The sequence below is a fragment of the Coregonus lavaretus genome (assembly GCF_964263955.1).
Source record: "Coregonus lavaretus genome assembly, chromosome: 13".
Taxonomy (NCBI): Eukaryota; Metazoa; Chordata; class Actinopteri; order Salmoniformes; family Salmonidae; genus Coregonus; species Coregonus lavaretus.
In genome coordinates, this window is record NC_140000.1 from 44,178,179 (window position 1) to 44,194,811 (window position 16,633).

Sequence of the window (16,633 nt, forward strand, 5' to 3'; positions counted from 1 at the left end):
CTTCTAACTCTAGATTTAGCTGTGTCCAATGCTATCCCTCTTATAATGGTAAAACCTCATATGGAAGCTTCAACGTTGACCTGTAACAACATCCTATCCCCATAGGGTAAGAATATACTCTATCATAATTTCCCCTTATCCTCTAAAATTCCCATAGTCACATTGTCAGTCAAAAGCTAATCTTTTAACCATCAAAGTCCTGCTCTTCTTACTACCTGATATATAAAAAGTAACCTATTATTTGTCATTACTACCCTTAAGGTCATACTTATCCAAAGTTATCATCTAACATCCCAATCTGATCTTTCCATAAACATACCCCTTACCTCATATGTTTCATTAGAACAAACAACTTTTAGCCCTCAATATTTCACCTGAATACTTCAGAGTTTGCAATTACCTGATTTTACTTTCCCTCTAACCAATGCTCATAGGGTAATCCCTTCACCCAAGAACACTTAAACCCTACTGGTCTGACAACTACATTATTTTATCGGTCAATGACTGTTGCCGATACCACAGTCATGACAAAGCATAACATTTACCCACACCCGTCAGAGGCCGCGCGACCGTCTAACACGTCTTGGGCTGGCATCCCCAACAGACATCAACCCTCAAGATTCCTCACTGACCCCACAGAATGAGTTAATCTATCTCTAATTTCCACAACAGAGGAACGAGCAGCACTGATCAGATGCCCCCCCCCCTCTGTCATCAAAATCAAAAGACCTCATCCTGCAGCTTCCATGACGAATCTCTCTTCTCCATTTCAGATTAATCTATATTGTTTCTATTAATATCGGCTCTCCTTTTTTAACCCTATTCGTAATAACCTAAACCCCTGAGTCTCTCTTGCTGCCTCCTTCAATTTCAGAAAAGTTGTTGTCATCCTTCCTACATTTGCTATTACCATCGTATCATTAATCCCTTCCAAAGTTACCATTAAAGTAGTTGATTTAGCTGCTGTATTAACCCTAATTACTTCTAGTGCAAAATTTCCCATTATCCTCTGTGTATTATCTACTGTTGGAGTGACTACTGTCCATTCAGTTCTACTCCTCCTGAACTCCCTCAATGACTGTGAAAACTTCTACAGACTTCAAATCTTCCATTATAAGTGTTACTTTATGAATTACATTGCCCTTTAACCAATAATTCCTAACCGAAACAAATTTCTATGCTTTCACTAGACAAATACACATATTCTCCCTGATCTTTATCTGTAACCTTACGCAAAATAATCCCTTATTTGAGTAGGTGCAACAGCTCCTACTTCTGATCCTGCTAACAATACTTATCCTCCCTAATTATCTCTCTCTCTCTCTCTCTGTGAAAGAAACGTCATCATCCTAAATGGCATATTATAATTATTATTCTCCTAACCCTCATAACATTATTTTCCCCCTATAATTGATGCTGGACCCTTAATCAAATGCGATATATTTATGACTTTAATACCTATCAATGTTGAAAGAGTTAAATTGCTTCTCCCTGTTGTTATAATAGACTGAAGTGTTAATGTCCTTAGTTACTCCTAGTTTTCCCCAAAGGAAAAAAAATGGTCTTTGCTTGTACTTCCATCTATCACCACTAGTGTCACTTTTTCCCCCTTTCAGTTCTACCTCTAAACTTTAAACTTTTGATTACACAAAATACACCTATAATGACATTGATCTCCCTGCTGGAAACTGTAAATATAGATACTCAATCACCCTCAATCTTCTCTTATCATTCAGCAACACATACTTTCTCAATGCATCTGCTCCTAACCGATCTAAACTCCTCCCCTATCTTCCCACTAAACATTAAAATGTCCTTCCTCACTGTTCTCTCTCTGTCTTACTACTAACTTTGAAACTTAGCTTACTGTCTCAGAGTTCCTTCACCCCTAGTTCTCCTAACCTATTTTAATCTAATCTTTTCTCTCATAACATTTAAAACCTTTTCCCCTGATTTATTGACAAAATCTCTTACCACCAAATTTTAGAATATGTGATTGGGAAAGTTCCCCACCTGCTTCTGACTCATTACACACAGACTTGGCAAAACCGACTAAACACCTTTTAGCCTAACCTCAAATCTCTTAGTGTAAGAATGTAACCCAAAATAACAGTCACCCCTATTAAGTTTTTTCCCAGACAGATTGTCTAACATGTAATCTAATACATTATCATCCTTCCTATGATATTATCTTTTAAGCAAATGATTCCCCAAAAACCCTACTTTTTAAAATAGTCTCCCAGACAGTCAGTCGTCTATTGTGCCTCTGATTGACTACTTCAATTTACACCATGCATCTCTTCCCACAATGTCATTGGTATATTGTCTCTTTTAATTCCTATTTGACTTCTATAGCAGAGCTCAATTGATTCCCTAAGAGTATTTAAACTGTTTTACTACCTCAAATCCCTATCCTAATTAGTTTACCCTACAGAGTGATATGTTTAACCTCTTTAGACTGAACCCAGATAAGTTTTCCCCTATTCACTATCACTTCTAATTGTCGGTTGTTTCAACTGTTAGCTATTTTCTCTTCTTCTCTAATCAAGGCTCTCAGCAATGCACCCATTCCGGATATTCTCGGCACTCTAGAATATTTAGTGTTCACCTGAAGCACAGGTGATCTTCACTTGCTCGTTGATCTTCCTCTGTTTCTTCTTCTCCAATTCTGTGTCTGTCCAGAAACTGACAGTCTATATGGAACATCTGGTCCCCCCTTGGTTGGTACAATTGCCTTTGATATTGTTCAGTTAAAGCTGTAACAGTGATTGTTGATTTGATTCCCTCTGATTCTTCATAACCAACACTTATTTTCTCCTTCTCCAACTCTTGGGATTATTTTCTCAGCAGATTTTCTTGATCCTGTTCCTTCTCGTCGTTGACATATCAGTATTCTTCAAAAGGTTATCTTCTAAGTTCTGTCCTTGAAATATCGTCTTCCATCATCTTCTTACTTTTCTTCAGCATCTTTGCCTCCATGTATTCTTCTTCTCCTCCAATTCTTGCCACTTCCTTCTGATCACAGAGTCACCTCCACCCATGACCTCTCATCATCATCATCCTCTTCTCCTTAAGTTCCCAGACATCCCGATTTTCCTTCCTTCTTCTGGATTCATCTTCATCATTGTTTCTGCTCATATTCGTCTTCATCTCTGATGCCACAATCACCCTGCTGGATGATGTCTTTCTGCTGAATCCATGTGAGAAAGGTGTACTAACTTCTGCCATTAGTCTCTCCTAACACTAGTCTACTTTGATTAAAAAATGACTATTTTAATCAATTTCCCCCTATATCAAGCCCTTTATATTCCTTTATTGTGAACTATCCTATTTTAGACTATTTAAGTTATATAGACTTCCCCCCTGTAATTCTTAATATAACCTAACAACTCCAAATAAATCCAAATAAGTAAATTAAAAATCCTGAATAATTAAAACCAATTTTTATTCCTATATCCTATGTCACCACCTTATCCATTAGTGTTGAGTATATTACCACAGCCCATCAACTGCCAGTAAATGCAAGTTAGTCATCTTCAGACTAAAATACCCCTAAACAAAGCCTTTAACCCCTTGCTCTATAACCCCTAATTATCATAAATTTAAAGAATAATGTCAGTACCTGATTTCCAATCGAACTGCAATCCAGCCCAGTGATGCACATAGCCTCCAAAATGGAACTTTTATTGAAATAGAATTTGCCAAGCCCCTTGCAAAATCGTCATAACATCACATATCCTGTTAGGGAAAGATCTTGTAACCATAATCAGTACCAAACCCTTTTTGACTTGATCCTCTGCCACGTGACGTGATCACTTCCTGTATCTCCTCACTCCTCTCACTTAGCGTTCCTCTCATATGACAGAAGAACAAAGACACAACATAACATTTAGTCGTTAATGCAGTCACTGAGTATCTCCAACCATTCAATATTCGTTTGTTCTACATTATTCACTCTAAGACTAAACTCAGAATTAAATAAATCGCTCAAAAACCTTTTTATTTTTTATTTTAATCCGTTATTTAATTCTTTAATTAAATGTATTATAATCCGCTACCATATATCTAATTTATAAATTCAATAGGCTACAAAGCAAGTTTCATCTTCAACCAATCTCTAAACTAGAATACTCGTGCTAAAATCTCTCTGTCTGTGTGTTTCTCCGTCTCCCTGCAGCCCCCATGTGTTGTTTTGCAGAATCCCACGCATGCGCAAATATCATTTATTACATAGATCGCTCCAAAACATTTCATTTAATCTTAATCGTTTTATTTTAATTAATTATACTCCGTCAACATATATTTGATCTATAAATGTACTACATCGCCAAATAGTTTAACGTTCACATAACAGTTCCTTTAACGATTTTAAAAGTCGTGTTCACCTCTCTCTTCCGGTAGCCCTTACCCCTGAAAAGAAGCCTGAAACAATCACATGACCGTACTGGCCACCATTTTGTTCCGTCGCCTCAGCACGACCGCATGTCGAAGATTCAGTGCCGTAAACCAAAACGTGTCCTAATCTCGTGTCATAAACTCCCCCTTTCTGTAGTGTAGTGTCGCAAAATTAAACGCATGCGCACAACCATTCAAAAATACTTTTCACCGTGGAAGAAAGATTCTCTCTTCTCTCTCCCCAAACAGAAAGAATAACAGCCAGCTGTAACTTCATTTCCCCCTTATAGTCAAACAACATTTAACAGCGCTCACAAAACATACAACCTGACTTACAGACAGTGACAAGTTTAAGAGACTTTCACCCATCGCAATGGAATCTCTAAGGATATCCATTAGCATGTAGCACGCAATACAATTAGCATTCAACCTTAGCAGCTAGCTTAGCCTACGGTACATCGTGACACAAAACACAATTAACACTAGCCTCCACCTCAGGCACCATGATGTAGCATGACAAAAAATTAGCCTTTAGCCTCAAGCCTTAGCATTTAGCATTTCGCCATGATGTACCACGTGACCCGAACCATACAATCAAGCCTTAGCAACGAGGCACCACGTGGCCTGAAACAATCCAGCCTTAACACCAACCTCCAGCTAAGTGTAGCCTACTAGCTATACAAATGAACACCCCGCACCGTGGCCCAATCATTTTCCATGATTATCAATAATATCTCCTTCTAACTTTGTGTTGCCGTAAGTTCTGGATAATCATAGAGAGGTTACCCCAAGCATTATAGTTCGTCAACCATACGATGAGTATATAACATACATATAATCCGTCCAGCTTAATAATTCCCTGAATTAACCATACACCACATAACGCGTTGCAAGGATTTTATGGCCCATTCCTATGAATCGCCTCGATTCGAGGGCTTTTCCAGATTCCCCGGTGCCCTAATTATGCAGACGTCTTCCAACCTTTATTCTCTACCAATCCATTGTCCTAAACATGCTATTATTCCCCATTTACCCATCAACCCAATTTAGAATATTTGTTATCAGACTCCGAATCAACAACAACACCATACCTCAATAACGACCCAAGTACTTTTAACTGTGCACCGTCAAAGCCCTCTCCCCAATCAACGAAATGACTAGGGTCCAAAGTTTGTGAATCATCTCACCTTTAGCCGGCTTGAACAATAGTCAATTCACGAATCCAGGAAAGGGACCAATAACGATGCAATCAATATCTCAGCGGAGCCTCCATTATGTAGTGTATGTTATTCGTAGGTGTTACCGTCAATCAAGGAGTCTGCTCATACTGAACGTCGATCATAAGGTTTATTCAGATCATAAGCTTCAGCATGAGTAACAGGTGACATGACACCCGGAGAGCAGTAGTGTCGTCCAATTCTGATGTCTGCTCTGACCTATCTTCTTCGTGTACCCCTATTTATAACCAATGCAACAAGATGGCTCCCTCTGCTGGCCAGTTTACAATACACTTCCTGTCTATTATATGTTACATTATACTAACAACCAACATTCCATTTCGTCATGAAAAACATTTAACAAAGGCATAATCTTCAGATACGATAGTTCTCCAGACAAATGAGCAGCTGGTCTCTCGCTCATTTTCTGATACTGGCCGCACTGAATGCGCCCACATCGCAGTGCCGCACTGAGACATACAGTAGCACCTTGATCGACCTGCGTGCTGAGTTTTCCCGCCGCTTCTCAGACTTCACCAAGATTGAGACTGAGCTTGTATCATGCCCCCTGTCTTTTGACAGTGAGAAAGCACCACCAGACACACAATTGGAGCTCATCGACATCCAATGTGACAGTGCTTTGAAGGAGAAGTACAAAACAGCAACAGTAGACCAGTTCTATGGCTCACTAAATGAAACAAAGTTTCCAAACATTAAAAAGCACGAACAAAGGATGCTTGTTTTATTCGGGTCCACATATGTGTGTGAACAAACATTCTCAGTCATGAATTACAACAACTCCCATCACAGGTCAAATTTAACAAATTACCACTTGTCAGCTGTTCTGAGAATATCTACATCAAAGATGACACCATACTTTGATGCCCTTGCCAAGAGAGGTGACCAGATCCATTGTTCACATTAAGACTTGAATAACCGTGACTGGGGTAGCCAAGGATTATGCTTTTTCATGGTGATGGTTATGCAGTGAGAATTATCCAGCAATGCAGTTGATTGGATAACTGTAAATATGGCTCACAATGGAGATTGTTCCTTAATATGCCTTCAAAAACAGACCATTCCAAATTAAACGGATGCTCTTACCATATGTTTCACTCACATTTTAGAATAGTTTATTTTTACACATCTGCTGTTACATTTTGCATGTCTCCAGTCATATAATATATATATATATTTTTTTATTTAGCATATTGTGACTGCAAGTTTGATTGTACTTTACAAAGGTAGAGATGCAGGATCAGTGTGTGTGTTTGACTGTGTCTGTGATGTTATAAATTATATCAATTTTGTGAAAAATGTGTTCACAAAAACAAGGGTAGAGATGGTACAAGGGTAGAATTGTTCTGCAAGCATATGTACACCTACAGTACACTAGTAGTTGTGTGTCAATGTGAAAATGAATAAATGCTTCACATGTTTTGTCATGCATGTAGTATGTGGCTGGTTTCAAAAACTCAATGTGGCCCTTGAGCCAAAAGGTTTACCCACCCTTGCCCTAATGCCTGCATTATTGTTTACCACATAGCCTTAAATTGTACCAATTTGTTTTTCTCGGTCTCCCATGCTATTTCAATATTTCAATAATAAATAATTAGATATTTATATTTTGTAAATGATGGCGGATTAATTGAGTTCTAGGTTTTTTGTATACGTTTTTTCAAGATGAGTGATGAGAAGAGAATCGTCTAGCCGATTGGGTATCTCACTATACCCCCATATGCCATGTCTTGAAATATGCAGACAGACGGATTAAAGGTAGGTTAACATTTGAATACTTCTCACAGCCAACTTTCTAGCCCCACCCATAATTTTTGGACTTTATAGCATTCACTGAAAGCATGGATTATTGAGTCTTTGTTCGTTTTACACTTAAGATATGACTCTGCCGTTGTGCTGAAGAATTTGTGAATTTTGTGAATTAGTTTATACTGGATTTAGCGTACATTTTTGTAATTTCGTTAGTTATGCTCCAACATTCCTTCCATCTTGTGCCAACATCAGTTATTTTTAAGTCTTGATTCCAATAGTTTATATTTTTTTCTAAGAGATTGTCAGTTGGATATGCTCTCTTCAAGGTTTTGTATATCTTACCTATCATATGAACATCCTTTTCTGACTCAAATAAGATACCCTCAAGGTTGCTCTGATGTCCAAAAGATTTCAAATTGAAATTTTGTGATATGTAACTTTTAAGCTGCATGTATTTGAAAATATCTACATTGGTCAGTCCAAAATTGCTTTTTAATTCTGTCATGGAAATAAATGTATAATCATTTTTTAAAAATCATTATAATTATTGTAAATTATTATTATTAATGTAGCCTATTTATTAATCTAAACCAGTTCTTTTAATGTGCTAAACGTGTTTTGTTTCATTCTGTTGAGACATTTTCATTGGCTAAATTAAGTTCGGTCTGTCTTTTTAGTTGTGTGCTCCATATTTAGTTTAAGATAGGTTATTTATTGTAAAATAAATATTGTTAGCTTATTACTAATATCATTAGTCATTTGTTGGGTACGGTAGCCTTTCTTGGTAATTGCTGCAATATAGTCTGTTCCAAACTTTTGTGATAGTTTAAACCAGTTCGCAAGTGTTTCGTTTCATTCTGTTCCGCTATTGAATAATGAAGTAAGCTTTATGCTACATATTTTTGTGTGCAAACCCATTACACCTCTTTATTTTCCCATATATAAAACCCCATATTTTTTCTCTCCCTTACACCAATCCCATGTCCTTTAGACCAATAATGCAATTGTTCACAAATGTGTGAAGTTTTACCACCTCACCACCAGGGAGTGCTACAGCACTTCCAGCACCCCCACTTCACACGGCTATGGACACTATATTACAGTACTATGTGATAGAATATAGAAACAGCTTCCACTTTCTTGCAAATTTTGCTATACAGTATCTCAAAATCAGTGATAAACACTGGCTTGATATTCCAGTTACTTTAGGAACACACACTTCAAATCATCCATTTCCTGTAGGATTGGAAGTAGACTATCTATAGTTGCCGCTCTACTCTTTTAGGTTCATCAGATCCTTATATTTCATTTACTTTAAGAATAGAAAAAAAGCAGACTACAATTGATCCAGTTTCACTTCTTCAATTCCATTCTTCGGAATCACAACTCCCACTGCCAGTTACATGGAAGGTTCCAGAACAAACTGCCCTTAAACTGCAAGGTTATTTTACTGAGGGGAGTATCCATATGATTAATGTGCTCAATAAAAACGTCCAGTAGACTTTATCTCCAAATTAATGACCTGATAACGCACATAATATGAACTGAATTTAAGTTTATACACGTATAAAGTCTGAAGACGGTCTGAGATCTACTGTCACTGTCTCCATCACTTTCTCTTATAGGATAGGATATACTTTGTTATCCCTGAGGGGAAATTTATCTTGGAAAATTAAAGTCATACACAGAGTGTACAAAACATTAGGAACACCTTTTGCCCTCAGAACAGCCTCAATTCTTCGGGCATGTTTGACTAGGTATCCCCCTTTCCCTTTCTACAAGGTGTCGAAAGCTTTCCACAGGGATGCTCCAATGCTTCCCACAGTTGTGTCAAGTTGGCTGGATGTCCTTTGGGTGGTGGACCATTCTTGATACACACCGGAAACTGTTGAGAGTGAAAAATTGTTGCAGTTCTTGACAAACCGGTGTGCCTGGCACCTACTAACATACCCCGTTCAAAGGCACTTACATATTTTGTCATGCCCATTCACCCTCTGAATGGCACACATACCGCTCAGGAAGGAGACGCGTTCTGTCCCAGAACAACAGCAAAGGACCTTGTGAAGATGCTGGAGGAAACAGGTACAAAAGTTTATATATCCACAGTAAAACAAGTCCTATATCGACATAACCTGAAAGGCCGCTCAGCAAGGAAGAAGCCACTGCTCCAAAACCGCCATAAAAAAGACAGACTACGGTTTGCAACTGCACATGGGGACAAAGATCGTACTTTTTGGAGAAATGTACTCTGGTCTGATGAAACGAAAATAGAACTGTTTGGCCATAATGACCATCATTATGTTTGGAGGAAAAAGGGGGAAGCTTGCAAGCCGAAGAACACCATCACAACCGTGAAGCACGGGGGTGTCAGCATCATGCTGTGGGGGTGTTTTGCTGCAGGAGGGACTGGTGCACTTCACAAAATAGATGGCATAATGAGGAAGGAAAATTATGTGGATATATTGAAGCAACATCTCAAGACATCAGTCAGGAAGTTAAAGCTTGGTTGCAAATGGGTCTTCCAAATGGACAATGACCCCAAGCATACTTCCAAAGTTGTGGTAAAATGGCTTAAGGACAACAAAGTCAAGGTATTGGAGTGGCCATCACAAAGCCCTGACCTCAATCCTATAGAACATTTGTTGGCAGAAGTGAAAAAGCGTGTGTGGGCAAGGAGGCCTACCAACCTGACTCAGTTACACCAGCTCTGTCAAGAGGAATGGGACAAAATTCACCCAACTTATTGTGGGAAGCTTGTGGAAGGCTACCCGAAACGTTTGACCCAAGTTAAACAATTTAAAGGCAATGCTACCAAATACTATTTGAGTGTATCAACTTCTGACCCACTGGGAATGTGATGAAATAAATAAAAGCTGAAATCATTCTCTCTACTATTATTCTGACATTTCACATTCTTAAAATAAAGTAGTGATCCTAACTGACCTAAGACAGGGAATTTCTACTAGGATGAAATGTCAGGAATTGTGAAAAAACTGAGTTTAAATGTATTTGGCTAAGGTGTATGTAAACTTCCGACTTCAACTGTATGTATATATATATATATATATTATATTTCAGCAGACACTCTTATCCAGAGCAATTAGGGTAAAGTGCCTTGCTTAAGGGCACATCAACAGATTTTTCACCTAGTCGGCTCGGGGATTAGAACCAGCGAACTTTCGGTTACTAGCACAACACTCTTACCCACTAAGCTACCTGCCGTCCTATATATTTGCGAGAAAAAAAACATATGGGGGATTGGAAGTGATGCAGACAATTACATTGATGGAAGTTACAATCTATCTGCAATATTAAATGTGATCTACCCCCTAAAAAAATAAGAAAAATAAGAAAAATAACAAATAACAAAATAAAGTGTGCAAATCTGTCATCAAGGCAAAGGGTGGCTATTTGAAGATTCTCAAATATAAAATATACTTTAATTTGTTTAACACTTTTTTGTTTACTTCAAAGTTTTGATGTCTTCACTATTATTCTACAATGTAAAAAATTGTAAAAATATAGAAAAACCCTTGAATGAGTAGGTGTGTCCAAACTTTTGACTGGTAGTGTATACCTACTGTGTAGGATTAATGATGGCATTTCAAGAGCAATATGTGTGATCCAAATCAGGTGAATGGATCAGTGGATTAAGGGTATGTAAACATTGAGACACTCTCCAGTCCTCATCTCTTATCACTATTATTATCAGAATGAAAGTGCTCTTTTGGATCCGTTGAGGTGTTGCCACACATGGGTATACTGGAAATACTGGAAATACCCCATACTAAACTCCATCAACTTAATCAATCATGGTTACTCTTGTAGCCCCAGAACAGTTTGTCAAAGATCTCTACTTAATCATTGATCTCTCTTATCAGGGCTTTATATGTGACCAATATATCAAACCACATGTTAGTTATGTTGCATACTCTTATCAGTATATCAGTTATAGGACGTTCAGATTTCCGAACACATATTGCTTAATTTCTTGCTGGCGGAAAAACTTTGTGCTAAGTACATTTATTTTACACATTTTACACATCAAATTCATCAATGTAAACATTCCTATAAAATCCCTATGTACAAGTATAAAATGCAACAAGCTATTTAAAAAAAGATACTTCTGATTCAATTTGAGAAAATAAGTACATGATATGAATGAAATGTTCTGATATTTTTTTCAAAATCTCATAATATACTTGCCATTGAGTATCTGTTTAACAGTACAAAATGAATTATTTGCTCAATAAGTGGTATCCTGTGTATGGATGGTTACTGTATGGTGTCCATTTTCATGTGTCCTTATGCCAATTATCACCAGAAAGCACAGCGATCACAGGAAATGCATGTCATCCCAGGAAATGAAAGTACTGTACACACCACTACACTCTTAGAAAAAAGGGTTCCAAAAGGGTTCTTCAGCTGTCCCCGTAGGAGAACCCTTTTTGGTTCCAAATAGAACCATTTTGGTTGCAGGTAGAACTCTTTTGGGTTCCCATGTAGAACCATCTGTGGAAAGGGTTCTACCTGGAACCCAAAAGGGTTCTACCTGGAACCAAAAATAGTTATTCAAAGGGTTCTCCTATGGGGTGTCGTTCTGGAACTAGAACTTGGTTTCTGGCTCTGAGACCTGGGGAGAGCAAAGAGATACTTTTAGTTTAGATTTTATTTTATGTCAGCTCATTTTACTGTACTTTGTACCTAGATTTTGTAGAATTACCTGTACCTCCACATGAGTTACAACATTACGAGAGTTATCATTTAAAAGGGATTGGTGTTGACTATTCATTACAAATGTAGAAAAGACAATGACAAATAGATTTGATGGTTCTCTGTTACTTACATGTACAAATTTGTCCCTGCTACGCAAACTGGACACACCATTGCATTGGTTGCCATGGATAGTGGCTGTTGTTATAACCTGTAAGACAACATGATTCACAAGAATGAGACATGTTCCTGTGAATGAACCGATGTGAGCCAAGATAAGGTTTGGCACCTCTTATCTCGTCTATAAGGGTAGAAACGTCAGTAGATACACAGTATTTTTCTATAGGTATAATGTTATACCTTTTCGCAGACTTTCGTGTTTTCAGAGTTTACTGGATGTTTCTCTAGGATATGCAGCATGGCATCGTGGAGGGTCAGGAAAAACATGGACGACTTCACCTCGTCGTCAAAGAACTTACAGCTGTGCAGTTTCTCCAGGATGTACTCTTTGGACACAAGGGACAGATATCGTTAGATCAATCACTTCACCTCTTTTTGTTTCAGAGTGATTGAATTCAGTGTTGAAGAGAAGAAGGGAGAACGAATGGATGGGATAGATGGCTTGTCTTAAACCAGCTTACCGTCACATGCCACAATGTAGACCTCAACTTCAACCCGAATTAGCTCTTTGAGTGCCTATAGAACACAGCAAAATATCAGTACACAGCAAGTAGTAAAATATACAATCATCCCCACATTCCCCAGGATTGTAACAGAAGAGTTTTGTTTTACCACTTTGAGTCCCTTAAGGGCAGAGATGTCGAGGAAGGAGACGGCAGAGAAGTCCAGGATCAGGCTGTGGACGTCTACTCTGGGGACTTGGATGTTGGCAGGAAGCTCAGAGTTCCAGTTCACCTGGACAGGAAGGTCCTTGAAGTCAGTGGGCTGGTCCAGATCCTCCATGTTGCTCTCATCCTCAGACTCCTCAATGGGACCAGAGCTGGTGAGCAGTAGGCCTTTCTGCACCGGGAGAACCACAACATTACCACAACATCTTATTGTGAAAACCTGACTACATGTAGAAGGTGACCTTTGGAGGTCCACCAATCACTATGGGATGATTATTCATTTGTTTTTCATCTACCTGCAACCCCAAGACCATTCTGATAAGGCATGTGTGGGGACGACTACCTATGAGTCCTGCAGCTTGTGCTTGATGTCTGTTGATTTTGGATTGCTAAAAGTATGTTGTTGCCAGGTGTGAATCTAATGTTTTGGGCATGACTGATTTATGACATGCTTATGGCCATTTGAATGAAACGTTGTGACATTGGGGGCTCTTGCAAAGTGTTGACAGGGTAACTTTGTGGGTGGAAGTTATATTTTTATGGGTTTCTAAGGGCAACGGGTAAGTGCACCACTACTCACAGATGTCATCTGCAGCTCTCCTTTCTTTAGAAGTTTCCTGATCTTCCTCAGCGCTTTGTTTCTCTTTCTCAACACCCTCAAAGGGTTAACGCCAACCTGAAAACACATCAAAGTCAAGTTGAACCCTAATTGATAATTGCACACATGAAAGTAGGAGTAACTGTTACAAATGGGCTGTATTGTGAATGGGGTATATTGTTCACCACTGCCTTGACCATCATACAGATCAAGGTTAAAATGTATCTTATCTGCATGTACTTAGTGTTTAGTAAGGTGCAAGTTAAACTGTAATAACACAGATTTGTATGGGCACTATTGCTATACAACCTGGTATACTATATTACCTCATACACTGAAGTGGTATTGATCTTCATGAGTTTATTTGATCATTCTTTATGACCCTTTTCCATTGGATCAAATCCAATGAGAAAATAAGATGTCTTAATAAATAGATCTGTGAATCATTACCTTATTGGCCCATGTCATGAAAATTGTAATGCAGATGGCCTATGTGTAAATGTGTTTGGCAGAGTGCTTCATTTTAGACATCTAATTGTGTATAATTGCTTACTTACAGCTTCCACCAGCTTGCCTCTGAAAAAATCGATATTGGCAAAGAAGATGGGTGAAGGTATCCTGAAGATCTTAACACCCTCTGGCTCATAGATCTGGAAAGAGATATCGAAACAATAGAACAAGGACCATGTAGACACACCATCTTCACAATCTTATAAGAAACAAATATATTGGTGAGTGTCTTTAGTCCACATTACAGCTTACTCACACTCATGTAATCCTTGCGGTCTTTGTAGATATCTGTTCCTGTGATATTGGCCAGGACACTGCAACGTGGGCTGGAAAAAAATGTATGCAGACATGTCACTATGACAGTGTGTCCCAGGGTTGGGGTCAATTCTGAATTGATTGTGAATTGGTCTTTAATTCCAATTCAATTATTGAATTTGAATTTAATGTGAATTGGCCACACCCCACATGAAGCAGAATTTGAATTGAATTTGAATTAAAGGAAGTAGAATTGAATTCAGTGACATTCATTTTAATTAAAATGGATCATTTATTCCATACATCATTATGCACGTTTATTTTGACATCATGTATGGTTACCAATACTATGTTTAACAAGTTCTTGAAACATTTCATTTTAAAAACGAATTCTCCTAAAAATATTTTTAAATAATTAACAGTGGTCTGGAAATATTCTAAGATAATTTTGTAGGTTGTCTGTAATAATTCATAATTCACTTACATGTTATTAAATATTTGGAAAATTACATTTCCCACAATGCATTAAATCAAACACTCCAAAATAGAAGGGAACAACTAAACATCTTGGGGTAAAAATACAAATAAAATACTGACATCTGAGTTATAATCCCTTTTAAAACATTTTTTAGTAAGAGGTGGCAGATTTTTTGGGCAAAATATTTATCAAAGGAATGAGACTCATTTGTTTCATGTCTCAGTTGAATTTATTTTAATTGCTTTGAATTAAAATCTACTTCCTTTAATTCAAATGTAATTCAAATTCTGCTTCCTGTGGGGTGTGGCCAATTCAAATTCGAATTTAAATTCATGGATTGAATTGAATCAAATTTCGAAATTCCAAATTGACCCCAACCCTGGTGTGTCCACCTCCAATCACATTGAAAACTGACAAAGAATAAACACAGACACAAGTTCAACGTTTTTTGGAGGTATTTGGAGATTTGTGCCCATACTCACAACTGAGCCCTGAAGACAACAGTGATCAGCTCGACCCCCAGACCTACAGCCAGCCCCAGATCCAGCCCCAACCAGATGGAAGCCAGGTAGGTCACCAGCCACACCACCTGGATAAGGAAATGGAGGGGAGGGAGGACAGGGGGATGCGGGATGGAAGGGATGGGAGGAAATATGAGTTCATTATTACAGTTGGTAAAGACATCACTCCTTGTTTCCATTTTAGGGGCAGTTCAGTGGGAGTGTCTCAGAAGACTCACACAGTCGGGCCGGTCTCTCCTCCACAGGTAAGGGACTTCTCTGATCTGCATCAGCATCCCCTTCAGGTTGACTATGACCACCGCCCCCAGCACTGACTGTCAACACAGAGGGAAAAGGTCAGGCAATGACATCTTTGATGATCAGTCACAAGAGTAGCACAAGACTTCCATCTAAATGACAGTGCTCTTATCTACTTCATACAGTGTGATTCATTATGTAATGTCCTAATCTTAGATGTTAAGTCCCCTATATGGGGTGTCTGCACACATTTGAATGGTGTCTCTGCACTGCTCAGTGGACTTTTATGAAATAGTGTTATATGAAATAGTGCCAATATTGTATTGCCACTAAGTATGATCGTATTTATTTTACAGTTATAAGAAAGGTGAAATCTTATAGTAAGTAGTTTATCATTTGATTGTTACTATATTTAGGAAGCATTTCAGTCTTTTCAAGCCCTATTGCCCCACTTTTGTTGAATTTTTTTTTACAGAAAGGTGAGTTCCAGAACTTTCTAAAACTATGCAACATTACCAGTTATTGTTTATATCCATCTCATGAAAAATAATTACGTTTGGGTATGTCTATTTAGGCAGAAATCAAAATGTTGCCCTATCATTCAACTCCTAAAGTCAGTTATATTGTAAATACTGACTGAGTTTTACCTTTGGGAGTGGCTCCAATAAGAACCCGATAGCCAAGGTGACGACCATCACAATGAGTGCTGACAGTAGACCAGCGATCTGAAATGAAGAAATAACACTTACTGTATTTTACTCATATTTGGCTATTCACAAAACAACTAAAGATAAGCACTGTTTAAGCAGTGTTTCTCTTTGATATGTTTAATAAATTATCATTATTTATTAACTTGGTGCATTGTAACGCTGAGTCAATTCTTTCATTCCTCACTATGCAGGTCACGAGTCACGACCATCTAATTTATATCGCCTTCTCTCTCCTGTTTGTACAATTCAATCTGGTTTGGACTATGATAGGTTATCAGTCATTGCAGACCCGAACAGGTCAATATTTCATAACGTTTACAGCTACATCTCCTGGATAAAGAACTTGTACAGGAAGGAACTCTAAGTATGGTTGTCTGTCTG

At 38.1% G+C, this 16,633-nt stretch overlaps 1 protein-coding gene across 1 annotated transcript in view; it reads right to left on the reverse strand.

The window, feature by feature from the left end:
* Positions 1-11,497: 11,497 nt before the first annotated feature.
* The window catches only part of LOC311140046 (uncharacterized protein), a 29,766-nt gene continuing 24,630 nt past the window's right edge, over positions 11,498-16,633 (reverse strand). The window contains exons 31-41 of the mRNA XM_084175014.1: positions 16,190-16,267; positions 15,524-15,619; positions 15,267-15,373; positions 14,308-14,377; positions 14,099-14,191; positions 13,524-13,619; positions 12,888-13,115; positions 12,737-12,791; positions 12,456-12,601; positions 12,229-12,306; positions 11,498-12,015 (exon numbers count right to left, since the gene is read on the reverse strand). Coding sequence (XP_084031140.1) covers positions 11,989-12,015; positions 12,229-12,306; positions 12,456-12,601; positions 12,737-12,791; positions 12,888-13,115; positions 13,524-13,619; positions 14,099-14,191; positions 14,308-14,377; positions 15,267-15,373; positions 15,524-15,619; positions 16,190-16,267 — 1,074 coding nt within the window. The 3' untranslated portion in view covers positions 11,498-11,988. The remainder of the gene's footprint in view (positions 12,016-12,228; positions 12,307-12,455; positions 12,602-12,736; positions 12,792-12,887; positions 13,116-13,523; positions 13,620-14,098; positions 14,192-14,307; positions 14,378-15,266; positions 15,374-15,523; positions 15,620-16,189; positions 16,268-16,633) is intronic.